The 22,479-nt window shown below is 36.1% G+C and overlaps 1 protein-coding gene across 5 annotated transcripts in view; it reads left to right on the top strand.

Annotated features, from left to right (window-relative positions):
* Positions 1 to 22,479, top strand: part of NAALADL2 (N-acetylated alpha-linked acidic dipeptidase like 2) — a 497,171-nt gene that overhangs the window by 250,666 nt on the left and 224,026 nt on the right. For all 5 annotated transcript variants that reach the window (XM_080409532.1, XM_080409535.1, XM_080409533.1 and 2 more), the window contains one exon: positions 7,968 to 8,087. In XM_080409532.1, the coding sequence (XP_080265658.1) occupies positions 7,968 to 8,087 (120 nt within the window). The remainder of the gene's footprint in view (positions 1 to 7,967; positions 8,088 to 22,479) is intronic.

Genomic DNA, 22,479 nt, shown 5'->3' on the forward strand with positions numbered 1-22,479 from the left:
CTTTAGAGATTTTAAAAAATAGTAATAAAATACCTATATGACTGAAAATAGTAATGTTTTATTTTAGAATACTTGAAAAACTAGATCTTCATTGAAATCTAATTAGGAAAGATGGGGGGGGAAAGATTTGTTGTTTGGATACCTTGCTGGATATCATGAGTTAAAAGATAAAACTAATACTTGAATATTAGCCTTTTGCTAAGGGGATACTCTTAAGAATGTGATTTGGGACAGTGGGTGGGAGGGAAATATTAATGAATTGACAGGAGGAGTCTACAGGATGAGCAGTACCAACAGGGAACGGAGTTATGTCAGCTCAGATTTGGCTGGGGCTCTGTAACCATAAAACACAGAAGAGGTTCTCTTCTGTAGGCTATAAAAAGGCTTCAATCTTAATTCAGTCTCGCTGGGAGTTGGTAGGTGAAAAAAACTGATATAAGCTGTAAAAAGTAAGCAAGCAAACAAGTTAAGCCTCGGTGTCTTTTTAAAAATGACACTGGAACAGCAAAAGCATCCTATAGGAGAAGCTTCGGTAGATCCTTGCCTGGAAGGGAGCTGCGTTAGCTGGGCAGATGGGGCGAGGCGGCAGAGCAAGCGTGTACAACGTGCCTGTGGCTGAATTCGCTCTGCAAGGCCAAGCTCAGTTAAACTCAGGTTAAAGTATATCTTTTTTTCCTCATGTTTTAGTACAAAGTACAGTTTTAGCTGCCATTGTGATGCACTGTGCAATTTTATGTAATAAAAACTAGGTACTGAGAATCTTTTTTGACTGTTAACTGACACTATGAGTCATGTTGAGTTACTCTGGAATCCTATTGTATGAGCAGGAATATTGAAGTAAAGAAAGAAAAGTTCTATACAGTAAGGTGCTGACAACCATGAAGACAAAATGTCATGAATCCGAAGAGAAGTGTTTATAGGTAAAACCCGCTAGTTATATAATGACACACAGACACACGCACATCTTGCTATGTGGAGCAGTATTGAAGGTCTGTGATTTAAGTCTGCCCAGGTGCTGCTGGTCAGGTGCATCTCTTGGTATTGTAACAGAGCAAAATCAGCTTCAGCTAATCCAGATACGTAATGATTTGCTTTTTTTGGATCAGGCAGTATATTCAAATTCAATTTGCAGAAATCAGCTCTTTTTGACTTGCCTCACACAGTGGCCCAGAACTAAGTTTGGTTATTATTTTGCAAGGCATACAATTATTTCTCTCATTCCAGTTTTGTAGTAAGACAAGAAGGTCAAGGATAGGGAATCCTGTGCTACTAGAAATAGAGCCTGGGTAAAAGCTGTGTCCAAATTTGGCCAAGAATGTAGGAGGATTTGCTTTCAAATATACAGTTTACTCATTTGCAGGATATCACAGAGACATTTCTTTGTAATTACCCCAAAATTATCTACAAGATTTCTAAGATAGTTTGGGAATGATAAGTATCGTAGGACACACAAAACACTGTAAGTAACATTTGCTACCAAAGGCGACATGCTTGGATTGTGAAGTGATACCTGTTTTTTTATAAAGTAAATAGAGAGTGGAAAGCTCACCAGGGGATTTCAAAGACAGTGTTATTTTGAAATTAATGTAAACACTGGAGTGTGGTGTTTGCATAAAAACTGAGTTCTAAAGAAAGTTTTTTTTGTTTTATAGCAAAGGCAGCTCTATGAGAAACTACTCTTTCATATGAACCCCCACCCCACCCAAGGGCTCTCCTCGTAAGAATCTGTCATCTGCCTCAGATTATTTCCTGATTTTTTTTCTAGCTTGTGTTGGACTTGTCTTTTTTTTATTAAATGTTGAATTACACCCTTGGTCGTGCTTCCTCAGATCTTTTTCCCTTTTGATAATGCTAAGGCTAACAACATAAAACAGAAAATAAAACTTGCTGCACTTGCACTTGACTTCAGTGAGTCCTACGCATGAAGGAACAGTGACAAACCCTACTCACACCGAGTGCCAGTATTGTAAAAGAAATCGACGGTTGGGCACGTTACTTTCTTCGTTTAACCATCAGCACTTAGTTAGCTAGAGACATCCATCCGATAGTCATTAGCTGCATGCCACAAACCCTGCAAACACAGAGGGTCTCTCTCTGTCCCTCTTTTTAGCTAGAACCAAGTAAAGGACAAAGTTTGAAAGATATCTTTGAATATTAGTGTTTTTTGTGGAAAAACAGTATGTAAAAGGTGGAAAGGTGGTTATGGTTTATTTTGTCTCTGGTGTGCGTGCTCAATAGGACAGTGAAGGAGGCTGGGTGGTAGCAATCACAGGGAAACAGCTGTGGCTCCCTGATTATCGAAGGGGTGCTTTGGGCTGCAATAGAGCAGCAGCTCCTGTCAGAAAGCAGAGCATGCTTTACACCAACAAATGATTTGGCATACTTGGGCACAGCTCCGTTATCTTCCCTTTTCTTTCTTCCATTTCTCTAAGTTTAGAGAAGACCTGGTTTTATGTTTGCAGCTTTCTTTGCATTTGTTGATGTCCAGCTTTGATCTACAACCAGCTTGAGTTTACTTTTATGCTCTGCTGAATGCTGCCTTCAGCCTCAATTTTAGAGCTGTGCAAATAAATTATAGTGAAGTGTTTAATTAAAGTTAGCCTCATGTCCTGATTGCAGACTGCCGTCTTCTCAGATACAATTTGCAAATATATTTTGGAGTTTTTACTTCGGGCAGGTTGACTAGTTGAAGGTTATTTGCTTGTGATTGATCATGCATTGGATGTTTCTGTTACCTTTCTTTTGTGAACAACCTGAAAATAGTAGCTGGATGTTGAAGGGCAAATAAAGGGCATTGACTTGAATGAAAGAAGGGATGTGGTAAGCCTGAGCAGTCACAGAACTGAGGAGCTGATACTTCTAGTATTACATACATGCTTTTTGGAGAAATTGTCTTAATTCTGAGGAATAAGTAAACCTAAATATATTGCGTGCATAGTGTTTAATATTTAGTTTTCCTCAATACTTGAGGTTTCTTTAGGTCATCCATTTCTGACACTCTTTGGTGGGTAGGTCAGAACTGGCAGGAATATGAGCTTGACTGTGCTACTGAAATCAGTCGCTTCCATATCTGCAGCTACTGCGGTCCTGACCTCCCAAATAGTCTTGAGTAGAAGCTGTTAATTAATATGAGTTCACAGATAGCATTTGATAAGTTTTATTCATAATTGGAGGTTACTGAACTATGGCAGTGGCAACAGGTAACATGAAGAGGAGATTTTTCACCACAGCCATTCTATATGCTACCTTGGTTTTGTTTTCTGCATAAGTTTACACCGTTCAGATATGATTTGAGGTTACTCAGTGCTGATCTTTAATGTATTCTCTTAAAAAATAATAGTAAAACTGTTTGCTCAGGTGTGGTGCTCTTCTGCCCTGGGATTCCCAGCCCTGATAGCTAGAGCAGATGCATTTAAGAGCTACATTTTTATCTGCACTGACTCCATCTGCACTTTGGTGGCTGTGGGAAACATCCTTTCCTGGGTGTACTAGCTTGGAATTTGTTTCGTGGGGTTTTTTTCTGTGGGTTTTTCCCATAGTGTTTGTCTTGTCCTGTATGCCCCTGGCAAATTGGCCACAATCAGCCTCTTAACCAGTGTATTGGATGCAGATATATAATGCTGTTATTAAATTCCTTTCCTCATTCAAGGAGACTGAATAATAGTGATGTGATATGACAAACATATTTCCATTATTATGTTTGACCTATTTAACTTTTTTTTTTTAAATCACCTCAGCTTTTTCAAAGAAAGCAAAGTTTTAAAATAGTATCCAACAACTTCAAGACCCCAGCTGCCACCTGCTTCATACAGTTATTCATACTTTCCCTTTCCAAGACCTGCCTTACCGTTTTTCATTTGTGACTGGATGAAGTATGTTGTTTTATTCTCTTGCATTTTGGAAATAAGTAGAAGAAATTGGGAAAAGATCCTTGACTGTTTTGATTTAGTCATTTTCAGAGTGCTTGTCTTTTCTGTTTTGGGGGAATTTTATCATAGGTTTTAAGATAGTACATTTACAACTCATTGAGCATCATCTTGGGACTTAGAAACTAATAATAAGGCTAACATTAAATAATTACTTTTTCTAAAAATGCTTGTTTTATTACCTACTCCTACTTCATTTCATGCATGGGGGAATACTACTGAACTCCATATTGCACATTGCAATTTGTTCCTAAATAGTCATATCTTTCAAATGGCATAGCATGAAACAATTTGAAGAGTAAGTACCTCATTCAAATGGATAAAACAACTCATTCTTTAGCAGTTTCCCAGGTTTAGGGTAAGCGGATTTACCCTTGCATGTCTAAACCAAGTACACAAGTGCTCCTTTTCAGCACCTGATAAAAGGATGAGTTCTCTTTTGTTTTTGAACATAATTATCCTATCAAAGGAAAGCAGTTTATCAAATATGGGTAGTTAAGGGTGAGGTATTTTGCTTTTTAAAATCTGGTATGTATAAAATGAGGATTATGTCATGTTGTAAGTATTTCTAAAATAGAAAAAAGAAAGAATAGCAGATTTAATCTTTATTCATTTTTGGAGGTGTTATTAATGTTATAACTAAAATAGGACTTTGTGCAACATTAATGGCCTGTTAATTTCTCAGTGGGTAATTGAGAGGGTAGCACTCTTTGGATTCAATAGGATTCTTAAACATTATTTTAAAGGTGTATTTTTTCAGTAGTTTATTTTATGCTAGAAGTAAAGGAGCCAATTAGTTAAGCCCCAGTCTGTTAAATAAAACCAAAACTAAACTACTCTGAGCTAGTGTTACTGTACTGTATTTGATGAGATGTTGTTATTAAGCAGTGAAAATATTTTTCTTTTAATTAAAAATTTTGCTCAAGTATTCAAGTGTAGAAGAAAAGAACGGGTAGAAATATTTTTAAGAAATATTTTCATAATTTAATGTTTACTTATTAGTTTCTGGACTGCACTGCCAAAATGTTATGACTTTGTTCTAAACTGTTGTAGTGAATTATTGACTTCATTTGGCAGAGGACAAGCCGTCTGTACTTTTACTCAAGAGAAGATACTGTTCTGGGTTTTTTTTGTCATTTTAACTGAAGTTACATCAGAGATTACCTGTGCAAACCTCCAGCTGCTAGGCTATATGTGATGCTACCAGGATTTGATAGCTTGCTTTGGTAGACACATGCAATATTTTTACCCACAATTCCCTCAAAGGTAAATTACAGGTAAAATGTTTGTGATGAGAAGGAGAACCATTTTGAAGTTACAGTGAAATAGAAGTGTGCAAGTACCCCTAAATTTGGACAGTAGCAAGAGGCTTAGGACATACTTATTTTTGGGCAAGTGCAAAATAAAGATATATTGAGTTTTTACATATTCTTCATGTAGAAGATCTGTAATGAAAGCACATGCAACTCTTTGTTATATTGTACCCAGCTACTTTTTCATTATGTAATGACTTCTTACATGTACTCTCAATGTATGAATGTATTTGATAGCGTTGGCATTGGGGCTTGCTTTTAACATTTGGAGCAAAGAACGTGGTTTGCAAGTGTTTGGGGCAGCAGGGAGTCAAGTTCTGGTTCTCACATAATTAAAAAATGAGCTGTGCTTTTGTAGGACCTTTTATTCAGCCTGCTTTTGTTGAGCTTGCATGCGAAAGACCGGTGAGCAGCTCTTGAAGATGCAGTCTGCATCCATAAATTAACTAAGAACATCCAAGGGCAGTTGCTAAATGCATTAATAATTGTACAAGCATGTAGTTTTGTTGTTTACAGAGCAGTGGATAGCACCCCGGAGGAGCAGCTAGTGAAAATAATGTGAAGAGAAGAGGCACATGAATGTAGATGGGCAGGGATCTCATTTTCACACAGGCGTACTGTAGGAGCAAATGGTTTGATACTTCATTATGTTATGTCTTTGTGTATTGATTTTGCCTCAGGAATATTCAGTGTAGTTTCTCTCATACGAATGATGAAAGCTCTGGTTTTTGCTTTGCTTGAGGGTAAGTGGGAAAAGCATTGGGTCCAAAGGAATTAGATTTGAGGTCTCCCTGAGAAATCAGCCTAGGTATAACCTCTCAAGTCATAAGACTTTTGAGACACGAATAATTATTGCACTGAAGCATGTCTATTGACACATCTGTATGTAGAAATTAAAATAAGCCTTAAATCTACAACATTTGTGTAAACTTCAAGGAAATACACTAGCTAATACCCTTTCCTCATCTGAGGTGAACTCTTTGTAACCAGGGACATGAGATTATGTAAAATATAAATTGGCCTCAACTAGTATAAAAACATCTTTACTTGATTTCATCATACTTTTCAGATATGATGGTCGCACAGGGAAATGTTTATATTTGATTTCAGCCTGTAGTCACCATTTGAATTTTCTTATGAAATAGTTGTCAAGTTCTTTAGATATTAAAATTGACATATATTTTAGAAGTAACTGTATGAAGCACAAGGTTTTCTGTTCGTACATTTCAGTATTCGGTGTTAAATCTGATGTTTGTCTTCTCCAGACGTGTTTTATAACTTTGGCTGACCTTTCTAAATACTTGGTTTGTACAGCGCTGATGATGTGTTACAGTCTTAGAAACTTGTTACCTTGAAAATTTAAAAGAATACATTTAAGATGGGAACCTTGGAAAATATTTTGCATGATTCCAACTTAAATGTTGAGGTGCAAACTCAGACTAAATGTTTAGATACAGTTGTATAAGGTTAAATACTTTCCAAAAATACCGATGTTCAGGAATCTAGTAAAATTTCACACATCCTACATATCCAGAACAACTGATGCTTGAAATCAAACAGTTTGCGTAGAGATGCCCAAAATCAGAACTGTTGCCTTTGGCAATGAATCTATACTTTAGCTACCAAAACTGAACAGAAAAAGAAACTTTTCCATCTTGTACTGCCTCTCTTATTTTAATTTTTAAACACTCATGTAATATTCTTGTGTCTTCTTGTATTTCTGTTTTATGTGAACATTGTCTAGGGATTTAGAGGTTCCAGAATGTCTTTGATGGTGTTATGAGAGCTCCATAACATTCTAAAATAATAATGTACAAGACTGATTATCCTCATACTTGGTCTTCACCAGAATATATTGCTAGGAATGCATGATCAAAATGCCCTTGGTCATTCTTTAATTATGCATATGTATATTAAAAAAAAAAAAAAAATCCTTGAAAACACATCTTGAAGTATTTTTCCATCCCTGCCAGTGCTTGACATTTAGTAATAAATTTGACCTTTACTACATATTCTTGCAGTGTCCTAACTGAAAAGTGAACATTTTCATGCTCTAAACACTTTTAATTTATTTGAAAGTGACTCTAAAAAAATTATATATATATTTAAAAAAACCAAAAAACGTTTACAGTCAGAGTGGTGTAGTCTGTTATTACTATGGTTATCTGAGTATAATGTGTGGATAACTGAGGGTTTATAAGAAAATACTTGAATACTTAAGGTAAGGCTGCTCAGGAATCATATGAGACCACATAATAACACAGTATATTAGTAGAGTATGTATTATCTATATATTCACATGAGTGACCAGGATAATGAAACACTCATTTTCTGAAATGCTTTATAAGACTCTGATTCCTTTTAAGAAAATTAACAGAAGTGAGTTATTATCCATTATGTGGTTTTAAATACATTCCTGTAGCTAACAAGGGGATATTGTTATGAGAATCGGCACCACTTATTGTAACTACTGGCAAAAAAACCCACTTTTTTTTTTTTTTATCACAACTAAGGAATTGTGAATGAAAACTACAAAGATACAAATCTGTCAGGTTGAATTCTCAAGCTCTTTGTTATTACAGATATTCCTGGTTAGGAGGTGGGGGTAAGCTAATGGCAGAACTCTGCTCAGGTACTTGTACTTATGAAATAACCTTGTTTCTGTAGAAGGAGCACCCCAGCGATGCATGGTTGTAGGTATAGCCTGAACTTTGTCTTCTCTTTGCAGGCAGAACTTGTTGATATACAGTATGGGACCACGGAAGACCTGATTCGGATTCAAGCTATTACAAATGTGACCAAAAAAATTGCACTTTTGAAGCTAGGACAATCGCCTTTGCTTTATAAGGTTAGTCAATTGCTTGTTGCACTTTGGCTGAATTATTTGGGTGGTTTTTTTCAATTTCAAAATACCGGAACGAAGACTTTCCCATTTTATCCCAGTAAGTCATTATGATTCTTCCTTAATACTAGCTACTTCAATCCGCCGTGCCTTTTATGTGTTATAGTTATTTATTTTGCTGCGTATCTTACAGTGCCCCAGTAGTACACCATATTTTCTTTGTGTGTACTATAAGATCTTTTGCAAAAAAAGAAATCCCTAAAAGAAATAATAAAGCATGGGACAGGGAGGAGGAGGCAACCAGGATCAGGAATATTTGGATCTCTGCAAAAAATGTACGTATAACACTGCGCTGAAATCTTGTTTCTGCGTAATGGTAGGTAGGTCTGCGGGCTGCCTTCGGAGCATGCTGTGAGGAGGGGCAGAGCACAGCACACGCTCGCCTGGCCCCAGATCCCAGCCTTCCGTGGGTCTCTCCCATCCCACGGGGCTGTGTCTAAAGCCCAGTGCTTTGGGCCTTGCCATGGATGTGCTGCTGCCAGCATTGGGATTGCGAGACAGTAAGCAGTACCATACACTATAGGAGGGCTAATGCTGTTGTTTATTCATTTCTTTAAGAAATGATACTGTAACTTGATTTCATCGTGGCATAATGTGGAGACATAATGGTCTGTGGGGAGTTTGCCTTTCTGCCATCCTTGCCCACCTCATAGGGAAGAAAGGGAGTGAGAGTTGGAGAAGAACATTAACTTCTGTGGTGTTTTCTTATATATAAAATGTGTAAGCAGACTACCCTGAAATAGGCAGAAAGACTTTTTTTCCCCCTGCCATTAATGGTCAGTCCCTTCTGTAAAATCATGAGGATTTGCTGGTCTGTGGATAGGGTACCAGCAGTTCAGAACAAGTGTTTTTCTGCCACTCCCTTCTTCCTTCTTCTTTGGTTGCAGTTATGTGTGGGGAGGGGGGTACATGGTATGTCTATCCCTGTTCTTTCTCCTCCGAATCCAGCACTGGCAGAGAGTGCAGAGATGCAGCTCACTAGTCCACTTACATGTTGAGTCTATTATGTCTAACATATACACTACATTTAAACTCTCAATGTCCAGGAACTGCCTTCTGTTGCAAATATTTTATAAACAAAAATGCTGTTTTGCCCTTCAGAAAATACACTAGCCCGATAAATATTTAAACAATTCATTCCCAATTCACAAAAGCAATTATAAAAGAACAGTGACTCCAGATCTTATAATTAAGATAATCAGGATCTGCTCTGTTGGCCAGAGAAAGCACAATTTGGAACCACAACACAGGTTCAGAAAATAACCACTTAATATTTTTTTCTATAAGAATAATTCTTGTCTCAGTCAATATACCATTTTCAAGTGAGTAGCTTTAACTATTTATTTAAATTATATAGATGCAATTTAATTACGCCTGTGAAAGGTCAGTTATCATTGTTGGAACTTGTCTTTCGGTGCATCATTTCCACCAGTAGAACTTATACTGCATTTCACCACTAACTGACAAAAACAATGAAATAGCAGTTGGAGCTCACAAAGTAGGAATTTGATGAAGATGCAAAATTTGCTGTAATAGCACTGTCTACAGGGTCTGTGGGATGGACATTTTACCAGTTGAAGTGGTGTTCCTCTAAGCACTTACTATGTCTAAATTAGCAAGTAGTGCAGCCTGAGGGAGTAGGAAAAACAGTTGGTACTGAGGATAGGGCACATCTCAGGAGCTTTTATTTTGAGTTGGCATAGTCTCTTCCCAAGAACTAAATGCTAATTGGCAGCTGAGGTGTATTAGCCACACTTCTGGTTCTCATCCACTCTTGCAGAAGAATCCATTTTGCACGTTCTGAATATGTTATACAATATGAACCAAAGCACGTTATGATCAGGAGATTGACTTCAAATGCACGCTTGGGATCTCAGCTAAAAATGCAACTCCCCAAACCTACTGTTTGGATTCTGATCATGCAGGTGGAAAGTTTGCCCTTTATTTGTTATTTCTGCTTTTTGAAGTTGTAAACTCTTTTTTTTTTTTTTTTTTTTTTTCTTAGAATATTAATTGTGTCTCTGAGAGATAATTGTAAGCTTTACTTTTCTCATAAGTATGAGAAAATATGTGGGAAGATATGAAAAATGGATTCTTCTTTTGAAGGAATATGTGAGGTAAAAGAGAAAAACTGCCTTAAACAGCCAGTCCTGCTGATTTAAGTGGGCCCAGTATCCTATTACTGAATCCACTTGTATCTTTTTTCCCCTAATGTTTATGTTACTGTACTTCTGAGTCTCTCATTTCTGTTTCAGCAGATACTTCCCTCTGCCTATATTTTTCTTATCTCTGTCTTCCACGTGCTTGGTTTTACATCACATTAAAACAGAAGTCTAGTTCATAACAGAGCTGTTGTTATATATATATATATATATATGTATATATATATATGAAACTGGTTTTCTTTCTAATTTTTGTATTTAACTTGTACTTTTCACATTTTAATGTTCTATAATTTCTCATTATTATTACCTTTTATTATAAAAATGTTTTATTCTGGATTTGGGTCTTATTTTTATAGATCCTGCACCAAGGTTTCATCTTCATAGCAGAGTTTCTAATCATGTCTCTATTTTTCAGCTTTGCATTTTCCCTTACATCGGTATGCTTTTTACCTCTTTTACTGCCATCATCAACTGATGTTTTTCATGTGTTCCTATTTTCTCCTTTTCTGTTTTTTAATTTGCCTTTTTTTTTCCTTTTTTTTTTTTTTTTTTTTTTTTTTAAATCTAAAATGTTCTTTCTTTTCACATCAAGTCCATTGGGAAAAGCCTGAAAGAAATAATAAAATGCTGCTGGCAGAAAACTCACCTTGAAAACTGAACAACATTTCTTTAGTCTTTACATCATGTTAACGGAAAGAAGTATATTCTGGTAAAAAACACCATGTACTTGATGTACGAGGTAGTAAGTTGTAGAAATAAGCCCAAGTGATGGAAAATTGAATATTTTGTAAAATAATTTTATTACTGACAATATTTTTGTAGTTCAAGTTTAGTTTGGTATTTTATGGAGATTGGATAGGGTACAAAATTTGTAGGAGGATCAAGGCTGAAAAGAATTTGAAGCTTATACCTTCAGTCTTTCAGGCTAGGCCCATCTCTCATATCTTCAGACACACTGAAAACAACAGACAGGGTCCAGAGCTTGGAGGAGTTTGGAATTGGAATGTACAGGGAATCTGGAGTATGCAGAAAAGCCTAACGTTAATGTGGTGTTAGAATATGCGATTGAATCCTCAACATGAATAATTCTGATTAAATTTGGTAAGGTTCATAAATTTAAGCTGCTTTGTGAGAACAAGATTTGTAGAAATCTGACCTTAAGTTATTTTTGTAATTTTGTAATTAAATATGATTTTTCAGATGTTACTGGGAACGTTGTATTTCTGTTCTGCTGAAACAGAACATGCTGTCCGATTAGGGCAAGCGGGGCAGCAGCTTTGGCAGTGGGTGCATTTCCTAGAGTACTGGCAGAGCCACACCAACACATCTCGATCCCCTAAGCTGAACCTCTTCAAATAGGGGATGTGTCACTACAGCCACACGATAAATTATACATATAAAAAGAATGAATATGGACCCACCTTTATAGCAGGGTAAAGTATCAAAAAGAGCATTAACTTGGGGGGTGGGGGCTGGAAAGTAGAGTTTAAATTGTTGTGATAAAAAGAATAGAGAAAAAAAGGGATATGTATTAACATATATATATCAGAGTGGAGTAGGGTTTTAGAAAGTGGGTTTACCATTGATACGGCACTATTAAGATCATTAAGGGAGCCAGTTTCTACTCTTTTATGAAATTAATGTAAAATGGGAGAAAAGTATGGTAGAAAAAAGCTTCAAGGGCTGGAGCAAATTACAATATGGCAAAGGCATTTTCGAATGCCACTGAATGGTTTGGGAATTTACTACTCCCCGCACCTGGAGTGACAATTTCCTATAGGAACACAAACGAAGCCAGTGGACTGAGCAGTGAAGCATACCGGGAGTACACATATGATGCATTAACTTGGCATAGCCACGATGCTAGTAATTCTGTCTCTTTAGCCAGAATAATTCACAGTGCTGAATAAGTGTCAGAGGGAAACTTCAGTCTACTGTGCCTACTCTAAAGGGACCTGGTGCCTAATCTGAGACACTGGTAAGAGCTGCATTGTTTCTGAATGAAGAGGGGAGGTGATTAAGAAGAAGGCAAACTTTGTTAAGGAGAAAGCTGAAATGAGACAAATGTAGCACAGAAGTGAAACTCAACTTCTGGAATAAACTACCATAAAATAGGTAGAGTATTTGCTTCCTCACACTTTTGGATTAAAAGTTACTACCTTCTAGTGTTCTGACTAAAAGGAATATTTGTGTGTTGGTGGACCTGAGGATATTGGGATCACTGGTGACCTTCAGTAGCCAGTTACATACAGGAGGTCAGACCAGACACCCTTATGTCTTTGAATCAGGAGGATCTATTGATTTGGGGAAAGATGATGAAATTTATTTTGAAGTGATTAAGCAAATCACTTCAGTGATGTAGAACACCTTCTTAAGAAAGAGGGACCTGAATCGCCTGTTGTGTTTGTAGACAAGAAACATATGCTAATAGTTTAAAATATGTGGTGACAGATTGCTCAAACCACCTCACTGTCACCCAGCCCCTCTGCCCTACAGCTTGTCTGAGTATCTGTCACCAGTTTGAATGCATAAAAGAAGCCAGAGACTTTTTTCTGGGGAGAACTGCACAATAGTTTCAATATCCAGCCTCTGGAAATACCATCACCAGATTCATTTTTTGAAAAATGTTGTGAGTCTTGATCATAATTTAATCTTTTGGGGTTAGGATTCAAGAAAAAAGCCATAATTTCTGTCCTAAATTAACTTTTAATAGAGTAACAAAAGCCCTGAAGGCCAAACCACTTCATCTTTAAAATGTTCACATATTAACATTTTTTCCGCATCCATTAAATGAAGATGCTGTTCTACTGTGTAAATATCTATATTTATTTTAATAATTTACTGCCTTCATAAATATTCATAAAATTGCTTTTTAACTGTCATAAAGTTTAGAAATGTGGATGCTTGCATGTTTATGCAGAGGTTATTGGCAGGCATTTACGGATAAGGATTTACTAAATGGAAATTATTAAAGATTCCCAGAATAAAGGCAATTTACAAAAAGGCTTCTATTTAATGACTGTGTTAGTTTTAAATAAGTTTACTTTGGAAAAAAGTCATTTCACTTTTCTACTATCTACATTATTTCTTTCTTTCCCTCTGGTACTTTTTATGGCTAGTCAATATAACTGTGAAGATTACATTTTTAATCTCCATTTAACTAGGACTTTCTCCTTGCATCCTGTCCTCCCTCTCTCTCTCTCTCTATGTGTGTGTGTGTATATGTATATACATATGAATAGATATATAGTTTATGCACATAACTGTATCTGTATATATAAAAACTATATTGAAAAAATGTTTTAAGGGACCTTGAACAACTTATATACATTTCATTATTAAGGACACTGTTGGTGGGTTTTCTTGGTTCTTTTTTGTTTGAGTTTTGTTGGTTTTGTTTTGTGATTTATTTATTTATTTTTAGTAGGATGGAAATTTTTCCAAGGCACCTAAAATCTTTATAAGCCCATTTCCCATGTGAGTGCTATGGGATTTCAATATTATATACCAAAGCCCTTCTTGAAAATCAGAGCCAGAGATATGTATATGTTGTACGGAAACAGTTACAGAACCATAGAAACTAGACCTGGAGATCTGGATCTGAAGGGGTCCTCTAGTAACATCCACTTGAATAACATCCGGTTTCTCAGGTTTTCTCTGATTTATCATAATTTTAAAACTTGTCTCAATTCCCCAAATCCTGAGATTTCCTCTTGAATAATCCAAGTTGAGTTTAGATTGATTGGTAACTGTAAGATTTGTCACTGTTGAGTTTGCTATTTAGCCACATTATATTCCTACAAAATATGCCAATTATTACTTTGTCTTCAAGGAACTACTAGTTACTTTGTGGTCCTTTTTCCTTAGCCTTTGTCTCCCCTGAGTTTATGAGATTTCCTCCTTCCAGACAGTTGTTTTTATTGCTATTCTTTACCGTCCTCCCCACCATCACCCCCAAGACTAGATTTAGCGTACTCATGTTCTTAACCTTCCCCCTCGTCAAACAGCTTCTTTAATCTGTTAGATTTAATCCAGTCTAAAGAAGGCTGCCTTTTATATCTCTACTTCCTATGTAAAAATATTCTGTACTAAGGCCTTCAAAAAACTTATTGGACAATAGTCTATGTCAAAAATCTATTTATGTAATTGAGGTTGCACACTGCCATCAATACTGTGTTTTGATTGATACTTTTTACCTGTTAACCTCTTCCTGATTGCATGATTTGTCGAATGATGCAGAAGCTATTTTGCTCTTTAGTGATTACTGAGAAAAAATATGTTTTGAAGAGAGATAGTGAGTCTGCAAAAGTATATCAAATTTAAGAGATTGGTGTACATAGTATAGTTCTCCGTTCTATTCCTGCTGCTTTGACTGATAACAAAGCTTTCTTATCCCTTTAAACAGGAGGAACAAGCCATAATAGGAATTAGAGAGACTTGGAGACACTCTGCCTTGATATCATAAATCTGTTCTGTGTTGAGGTGACTAAGAAAGCCACCCCCAGTCCACTATATCTGAGATTATTTAAAAAAAAACAAACCAAAACAGTCCCACCAAACAAGTCTCTGTGTATAGATTTACCACTTAATGCTTCATCCTGAACTCATATATAAATTTTTTTTGGTAAGCTTAGTTTGAAAATATAGCTTAAAAAAGAAGATGAAGTAGTGATTTTGATACACCTTTTTCCCCTCTGTGTGAGCTATTATGGGAAAGAATATTGCGAAATGGTACTGACTAGAGAAATCTGTAGTTGATGACTTATAAAACTACACTTTTGACTTTCTTTTTATTGCTGATTGGAACCAAATCATTCCGAGCTCTATTGTTTAGTTCCTAGAAGGCTGTTATTACCCAGAATAATTTAAAGTGAGCATGTCAATTTACTACGTGCTTAATCCAGCATTTGAAGGATGATGTACTGTGACCCGTACCACCTAAAAGCGAAACAATGCCAGTGTGCTTATAAATCCAATCCATATCTGGGCAGATGAGTATGAAATAGTTGGCAAAATTTGCTCTCTTATCACTTCAGTCAAGTCTGCTGCAGTAAATAAAATCAGAGTGAGAATTCTTTCTCTATACAGTGTAAATGGAAGAAAGTCATTTGCTCTTGTAAGGCAGTACGCGTGCTGTGTAAGGGGTGGGGTAGGAGAAAAGCAATTGATGTCTGGAAGGAAGCATAATTGTAGCACAACTTGTCAATATTCTCAAGTAATTAACATTTTGGTTGCATCAGTAAAGGACTTTTGGTTATTACTCATTTCCTTTTTGATTACAAATGCTTGAATTTGTTTGAATGGAAAGAGAAATGTGCTATTAGCAGAGTAAACAAGGGGACATGTAAGTTAATGAGCAAAAGTAGATATTGATTATTTTGCATTTCTGATGCTACAGGGTTTTCCCTGAATATTTTGAGAAGTCATGGTCGTTTTGCAGGAATACTTGCATTTGCAGCTGTAGTTACTATTCTCTCTTTGTCTTTTGGCTTGATACAGAAATTCCTGAAGTCCTACTTCTGAATCAGACACTGAATTCTTAGCCATTCGACTGGGTACATACTCCTGTTATCAATAACACTGAACACTTAATTTTCTCTTGGGAAAATAATTCTAAATATTCATATACTCAATTGGGTGTTTAATTGCACATTCACTACATATATTAAGTGCATCTAGTCCAGGTCCCATTATGAATTCATCTTTCCTGAGAAAAAGGGCTGACCGTTTCATAGCCGATCTCCTGCTTTTAGTACAATAGGCTTCAATTGAGTGAGACAGTAAGTGGCTTCCATTCAAAAATGGAGGATGGCTGACTCATAAAAATTTCATTCTGGGGCCTTTTGAAGCTCTTGTCAGATTTTAGAGGTGTGAAACCCAAGCATAATTTTCTATTTTATCAAGCCCTTAAAAACTGAGTAGTAAATGTAATCATCCAATTTACTGTCTGAGTGCTATGTCCTGATAAATGGTGCGAAGTCAAGTGAAATGGCTTTGCTGTGAGGCAATTGTTCTGAAGCAGAACCGAGCATAGAAATCCATTGCCTCAATTTGTACCTCAGAGCCCTAAATCCACACAGCTGATCAGCTGCTCGTGTGCAGGGCAACAGAAAAGACACATGTACTTTGATTTTCCATCATAAAATCTAAAACTTTTAAATTTGCTCTTTCTACAGATGCACTAGATGTACTTTTGCAAGTGGCCTTGGCACTTTTCTACTACTTACATAGGGAACTACAAGCATTTTTTTTCTACCCAAATTGCTAATTGACCTGGCCCTTCAGATTAGTTGAGCTTGGACTTCATGGAAGAGCCATTGACAGACAAATTATCTGGGCCTTTTTTCATCTCATGTGTTTCCAGCACATACTGTTTGATTTCAACAGCAGCTGAGAAAGTGAAAAAAAATATGGAAGATGCAGGAACCTTGAGTAGAAATGAGTAGTGAATTTATAAAAAGTCACCCTGCCAGAACAGATCTACCTTTTGGTTTGAAAGTGGCAGCCACTGGACTGGGTGAAGCAATGCAACCCATGGTACTCATCTTCAGAACTGCCCATGTGAACAACTCTGCAAGGATAATTACAGACCAGTACTGCACAGGCTGGTTATTTTGTATTTTCTGCAATAGTGACCAGGGAAAAGGTTTTCTTTCTTCAGGCAACAAGTGTTTTCAAAGTACTCTCCTTATTTTTTATTTAGTTTGAATTGTATGGTGTGTTCTGTAGTAGTTACTGGTTTATTACTTTATGATAAAGAAGTTTTGACTACTGTCTGGCTTTTTTATCTTCTTTTAGGTTTTGTTTTTGGTTTTTTTTTTGTTTTTTTTTTTTTCCTTGTTTCACAGTAATTACTTCTTAATAATTACTTTATTTACATGTCTGAACTTATTTGAAACGTATCAAAAGTCATTAGTGTTGAACAAATTATGTAAAATTTTATCTAAGAGATTACAGAACTAAATGGTTCTGTTCCTAGAAGCAAGGGTTTATTTGATAAACCAGGATATCACAGATTATTCAACTGACAGATTATTTTTGTGCCTTGTGGATTTTTTTAGTGTGGGGTGTGTGTTTCATCTGTCCTTTAAAATGTAGCTGTTAACACAGTGAAGAAAAAAAAAAATAATGATTCAGTCACCCGGTGAGTTCTCTGAATAGAAGTAGCTTTGAAGCTGGTCCTACATTTTAGGAAATACAGCCAGATCCACACCTTGGCTTGATTTGCATTTGTTCCGTGTGGCTTTAGAGACTCGTCTGTGAGAACTGGTTCACAAAATCAGCACTTGTGATTTATGTATGAAAATGTGAATTCTGCACTTTCAAATGCACCTGTAGTTTGCATTGTGATCAGAACTTTGAGTAGAAGTGTGGTCTTTCTGAATGGTGATAGCCAGCCTTTTCATTGACATCAGTGGAACTAGGGTTTTATACTTTACATTGTATAGCCTATGGAAGTTTTTTTTATTATTTTCCCTATTGTTTGATGCACTCTCTTCAAATCTTCTGTAGCTGCATTTTGTGGAACGTAGGTGGATAAAATATTTCACTGCTTATCCTCAGGATTTTGGGAGGTTTTTGCTTGGAGGGAAGGGGATGGCTTTTCGCATTTTTTTTTTTTTTTTTAATTTTCTTTTTCTTTACATAATGCTGAAAAAGCTGTAGAACACCAAAGTCAAAATTTCACTCTTAGCCATTTGGGCCTCTTGATGCCTGTGCATAAATTTGAAAGAAAAACACCAAGTCCATCGTTTCAAACATAATTGGCAATCTATTTGCAAGTACGGCAATAGCCACTTGGAATATTTTGTTTCAATTGCCAAAACATTAAACTAACTATCTGTGCAGAAGGCAATTCTTCCCCTGTGAACAAATTTTCACTTAACAGGAAATGATTGTGCATTTCAATATGAGAACTCGGGCATTTCAATTTTGTCTTTAGGTCTGAGTGAATAATTCACAGGCAGCAACATGCACAACAAAGTTAAACTTACCACGTTTTCTGTAGATGTAGCTCTTAAGCAAATGCCAGCTTGCTTCAATGTATATGTAATCCTACTATATTCTCATGTTTTTAAGTAGGTTTGGGGTTTCTGTGGGTTGTTTGTTTTGTTGGGTTTTACTATTGTATTTATTCTAAGATATTTTCTGAGGGTTGTTTTTGCTTTACTATTGAATTTCTGAGAGCAATTAATTTCCCGTATTTGAGGTTGCAGTTGCAATCATTCATGATGATAGATTTTTATTTTTTTAAAGCATTGGTTTTCATGCTTTTTGAAACAAATGGTCAATCAAGGATGTTGCATGCAAAAGGATTCCTGATTTTCATTGCGAGAGAACACAAAAATCACCTAATCACAGTCACCAGAACCTAAAGTTAAAATTTGTGGGGGTTACTTTCCTAAATTGGCATATGGTGCCACATAGTTAAAAAATTCGTATCATTTACACTTAAATTTCTCTAAAAATCAGGTTCTTCATCAGATGAAAAAATAAACAAACCGAAAACCTCACATTGTTGCTGATGGTAGCCTTGTAATTGTAAATAATTGTAGTAGCGCATTGGCTGAGACTTGCCAGCACAGCATACGGTTATGTCTACATACAGGTAATATTTTTAGGTAGAGGACAGAGTATTTGCATTTTGTGAGGGTTGGAGGAGTGACTGCACTGACAGCAGAAACCATTATTTATGTTTTTCTACTGTAAGTTATTATGCAGGCATCATAAGAACTCTTACCACGCAGCCTCAGAAGTGACCTTGAGGTGACCTAGAGACATCACCCTTTCAACAAGAAGGAAGCATATTTTTCACTTCTCGGTCAATCTTGGTTTTCCCTAGAGTGGGAATTGACTGTATTCCCTTTTATATCAGTATTCAGTTATATGTGATGGTTTTATGATATAAAATGTCTATTGGGGAACTGACCTGACAGCTCATTTCAGTCAGCCCTCCTACCATAATCTCAGAGGAAATATGGAAACATTTAATCCACTTAACCACCTGACCATGTCTTGTCTCATTCCTGTTTATCATATTATCGGGTATAAGGAAAAAAAAACACAAGTCCAAATCTGCTATTTCAGGCTTTTCTTGGATTCCAGGTTTAAGAAAGCTTTATGACAGATTACAAATTAATTAGTCCTGTGCATCTGACTGCTATAGAAATTACTGTCTTTCAATAACCATGTACGCCATTTTAATTTTAAATTCCCTCCTAGCAATGCAGTTGATCATGTAAATGTGTGATACGCTGGATCTGCTGTTTCCAGTTGCAGATAAATGTTGAGGCTTTCTCAGGCTTTATGGGCTCTTGCTGTGCCTGGCAATGTAATTGCCTCCATGGTAAGGTGCTGTACATGTACCTTAAAAAATGAGATACAGGGAAGATGTTTGGAATGCATTAGGAGAATTGTGACCTAGCCTCCTTTTTCTGCCTACGAACAGTGTGTAGCAAGAATCTCATTCAAAACAATGTGTATATCTATCTTGTTTTGAAAGGTATAATAATAGTATAAGTATCCTATTTGCACAGTGCTTCACACTTGGCATTAGGGGGAGCATCTTTAAAAGATGGATTTTGCCCTAGCCAACAAAATGAGGGTTGGAAGGGGGTGTGATAAAAGTACAGAAATTTTCACTATTGAGTATTAAATTTACATTTTGTTCCTTTTCAGTGTAGTGCAGTTCATTCAGAAATTAGCTAATTACGAGAGGCTGAGATCTTAGTCATTATAAAAAATGCATGTGAGACTATCATACACAGAAATCTATGTTGGTGCAACATTATATATGCAACATAATCTCTTTGCAAATGCCCCTAGTGTTTTGTCTTCATCTGTGCATTTCTGTAGGCACTTTTTTCTGCAAAAGTACTTTTTGAAAATGTAATATGGCTCTCAGATATTTTTAAATTTTTTGATGAGATTTTTTATTTAAATGATATTTTATTTATTTGTATGGTTTGCTAGTAGACCGAACTGGGATTAATTTTGATGTGAGTGCTGTACAGATTCACTGAATGTTGCAAGAACAAAAACTGATATTGCCACTCTAAGTGCTTTATTTTCACTGAACATCAAGTCGTTTCAAGGCATACAGATTACGAAAACAAGGTTTGCTTCTGACCTACCAAAAGGGCAGAATTGTTCAATGCTTTGGTGATAGCAGTGGTAACAGGGGAAGAGTAGCTTAAATGTCTTATTTCTTCCTTCTGCTGTTCAGCAACCAAACAGAATAAAACTTAAAGTAGAATATTTAATTTTGGGAAAGCCTATATACTTCAATGTCAAAATTAGTTTGATTGTTAATAGGACAAAATTTATTTGTCAATGGAGAGATAAGCTTCATACAGTGAGGTTTCTACCGTTCTGCTCTTGCTCAAGAAGGATATAGAAAAACAGTCTTATATTTAAGCGCATTAAAACTCACTTTATTTAATATAAACAACATAATCAAGTGTGTTGCTTAGTATGTTTTACAGAAGCAATTCCCCTTCAGCAAAAGAAGTCATGTCTGGTGTTTATTCAGGTAAAACTCTCATATGATGATAAGGTCTTGGCCATCACATAGTACTGTTATTGTTGAAATATTGTTATCATAAACTGTCATGGTAAAATGCACAGACAATCACTCATTCAGAATGATTGGCTGCTTAGTCTTTTGCCGGGAAGTTCTTATTGACTGGAAAAAAACCTCTCCATCTTTTACTATGAGAACATAACATAAGAAATGTCCTCTATCAGCCAGATATCCTTACCTGACATGGCTCATCCTTAGGGGAAGAGTATGAGTTACAGAGCAAGTACAAAGTGATGATTTTTTTTTTTTCCCCCTTTGGTATACCTTTCCCGAAAATAGCAATCACTGCTGTTGTGACTTCCTGAAGTGGAGAGTGTGTCCGGGCTGATTTGATTATCGTCATTAATATTCCATGAATTGGTGCTTTCCTTTTGGGAGCCTTATTATACTTACCTCTACAGTACCTTGTGGTGATGAGTTCCACAATATACTCATGATTTCTTGATACAAAACTTACTTTTGGGAAGTGTGTATTTAAAACTCTTTTAATGCTTTACCACTTATTACAAAACAAAAATAGATATAACAGCCTACCCATAAAATACTCCAGCTGCAGTCTACATACAAACAATCCAGAGTAAATGATACAGTTCTGAGGGTACCAGCTGCATGCTAAACAGTAGTCTTCTGCCTTTAGGGGTCTTGGAGAGAGGTAAGGTTTTTGTCTTGGCCTCAAGATTAATAGACAGTGTAGTAAAAAGTAGTGCTTCAGAAATCTGTTCTCCTTAAATATCATCCAAGCAGATTGTAATTTTCTGAAATTAAACTGGTGCCTCATAGTCAAGGTGTGTAACATAATAATTTGGTTTGCCTCTGAAGATGCTTATAAATACTAGGAAAATAAAAGACATCTTTAAAATTGCTGTTATATTCTCTAACTACACTCCAAGATGGGGGGAGGCGGGGGAAGCCAAACCAAAACCCAACAATCCTGAAAAAGACAACCAACCAACCACCCTCCCAAAACTAACCAAACACATTTGAAGGGAGATGTGTGTCATGTCCTTAAAGAGGAAGCAACACATCCTTTTTTATCTTATGGTGTTAAGTCTTTTGAATGGTACCATGTTAATATTTCAGTCAAATTGATTACAAATGGTATACCCTCATTTTGGAAATCAGTTTACTAATAAATACTTTTAGACAAAGCTATGTCTCTTCTGTCTTGAAATATATGTATGCTAATTTCCTAGCTAAAACCATCTGGGATTTTTAGAGGAAGAAGGATGATCTGAAGTGATAATGTCAGTAATACCAGTGAGATAATATATGGCTTTGAATTTTACTACTATTACTCTTGTACTTATTAGTAAATTTATGTATTATAAAGAAATTGAACAACACAGGCTGCATATACACCTAGAAAGCATATGGCTGTGGAAATTAATCATTGAATAAAGAAGCAATATACCATAATTTCAACAATAATTAAGAATATAAATTCATGGAGGAAATGTATAGGCAAAACATTGTTTAAGTATAACCAAGTATATTCTCTGAATTCTCTCTTGTAATATCTAATTCATCTGCTGCTTCTGGATGCAAATAAAGCAGTGTTTATCCTATTATTGATGTGGTGTTTATATATTGC

Source organism: Falco punctatus (assembly GCF_963210335.1).
Source record: "Falco punctatus genome assembly, chromosome: 13".
NCBI classification, from domain to species: domain Eukaryota; kingdom Metazoa; phylum Chordata; class Aves; order Falconiformes; family Falconidae; genus Falco; species Falco punctatus.